The sequence below is a fragment of the Morus notabilis genome, unplaced genomic scaffold (assembly GCF_000414095.1).
Source record: "Morus notabilis unplaced genomic scaffold, ASM41409v2 Scaffold5176, whole genome shotgun sequence".
Taxonomy (NCBI): Eukaryota; Viridiplantae; Streptophyta; class Magnoliopsida; order Rosales; family Moraceae; genus Morus; species Morus notabilis.
Genome location: NW_010367940.1, coordinates 1,752 through 3,614, shown reverse-complemented (window position 1 = coordinate 3,614; position 1,863 = coordinate 1,752). Strand labels below are relative to the sequence as shown.

Below are 1,863 nucleotides of genomic sequence, written 5' to 3'. Positions count from 1 at the left end.
AAGAGTGTAGGGAGGAGTGTATGAGGAACTGCTCTTGCTTGGGATATGGAGTTGCGGATGTGAGGAATGGAGGAAGTGGGTGTATGAGGTGGCATGGAAGTTTGATGGACATCAAGCAGTTTATACGAGGGGGACAAGATTTGTATGTCCGTGTGGACTCAATTGAATTAGGTACCTTTTTGTTTTGGACACTTATTGTTGTGCTGTTCCTTTACTAGCGGCGAAGGTTATTTTTAGTTTTAATTTCAATTTTAATTTTATTTTTAACAGCTAACTATGAGAATTCGGATGGGCTCTCGACAAAATGGATAGTGGCGATTGTAGTACTGGCAATTGCTGCTACTTTACTCATCGTTGGCTCTGTTTTGTACTGGTTAAAGAGAATGAAGGGAAAAGGTATGTTTAATTTTGTAGTATTGTTGCGGACTTAGTTTACTGTAATAGCTTTTGAGCTTTTTCTCCCATAGAATTCTGTTTAGTGGCGAAAATAGCATGATCAACCTTTAAATTGTACTGTTATAATTCACTTTCACTCAATGGGATTGAATATAATCTGAGGAAATTAATAGGAAATATAGTCGGTCAATGACATAAGTGAGTTTGTAATTACTTGAGAAGTTAACAACCAACATTTGTTACTATACCGTTGAGGTCAGGAAGACATGTCCTCGGACAAACAGCAACATCGCGCAATGATGTTTCGGCAGGTTCGACTGGATTTGAAGATTCTCCAAGTAAAACTGGTGGAGAGAAAACAGATGTACGTTTCCTTGACTTGAGCACTGTTGTGGCGGCAACGGACAATTTTTCGTCCGCAAATAAGCTAGGGCAAGGTGGCTTTGGCTCAGTGTACAAGGTATTTTTTCCCGACATAATTTGCAGATCGAAACATGGAGCTGAAGTAATCATAACGTACTTTTCCTGTGAACCATAATTTCAGGGTGTTCTAGCTGATGGACAGGAGCTAGCCGTAAAAAGGTTGTCACAATTTTCAGGGCAAGGTGTAGAAGAATTTAAGAATGAAGTTCTTCTGATTGCGAAACTTCAGCATAGAAATCTTGTGAGGCTTCTTGGTTGCTGCATTAACAGAGAAGAGAAGATGCTTATGTACGAATACATGCCAAACAAAAGCTTGGACTTGTTATTGTTTGGTATGCCATCTCCTCTATCACTACAAAACTCTTTCAACTTCATAAAGAATGCTCTATCCATGGAATTTCTATTGGGATTTTTTTTGCTATCTACTAGTAAATTTGTAGCAGGGATGCTCGGTATATACATGTCAATGTTCGTTTCAGCCGCGTGTAGTTTGACAGAGGCTTTCATGTTTTGATGTAGACAAAAACAAAAAGTCATTGTTGGATTGGAGAAAGCGTTCTCAAATTATTTTCGGGATTGCTCGAGGACTCTTGTATCTGCATCATGATTCAAGACTAAAGATCATCCACAGGGACCTGAAAGCAAGCAATGTTCTACTTGATGCCACAATGAACCCCAAAATTTCAGACTTCGGTATGGCTAGAATGTTTGGAGATGACCAAATAGAAGCAAACACGAACAAAGTGGTTGGAACATAGTAAGTATTTTTTTCACCTCAACCCTCAAATAGCATTATAAAAAAACACTTGTATACACTATTAAAACAAAAAATCATTATTCCTTGTTATGCTTTTGCAGCGGTTACATGTCGCCAGAGTATGCAATGGAAGGGTTATATTCAATGAAGTCCGATATCTTTAGCTTTGGAGTTCTGACCTTAGAAATCATTACGGGCAAGAAAAACAGCAACTTCAATGAGGTTTCGTCTCTTAATTTGGTTGGACAAGTAAGCGGCTAGATAATCATCTGCTCAAATCTTTCCCT

The 1,863-nt window shown here is 38.6% G+C and overlaps 1 protein-coding gene across 1 annotated transcript in view; it reads left to right on the top strand.

The window, feature by feature from the left end:
• Nucleotides 1–1,863, top strand: part of LOC21384339 (G-type lectin S-receptor-like serine/threonine-protein kinase At1g11410) — a 3,997-nt gene that overhangs the window by 1,309 nt on the left and 825 nt on the right. Inside the window, exons 2-7 of the mRNA XM_024175873.1 lie at nt 6–171; nt 271–396; nt 657–856; nt 941–1,151; nt 1,339–1,576; nt 1,678–1,825. Of these exons, the coding sequence (XP_024031641.1) occupies nt 6–171; nt 271–396; nt 657–856; nt 941–1,151; nt 1,339–1,576; nt 1,678–1,825 (1,089 nt within the window). The remainder of the gene's footprint in view (nt 1–5; nt 172–270; nt 397–656; nt 857–940; nt 1,152–1,338; nt 1,577–1,677; nt 1,826–1,863) is intronic.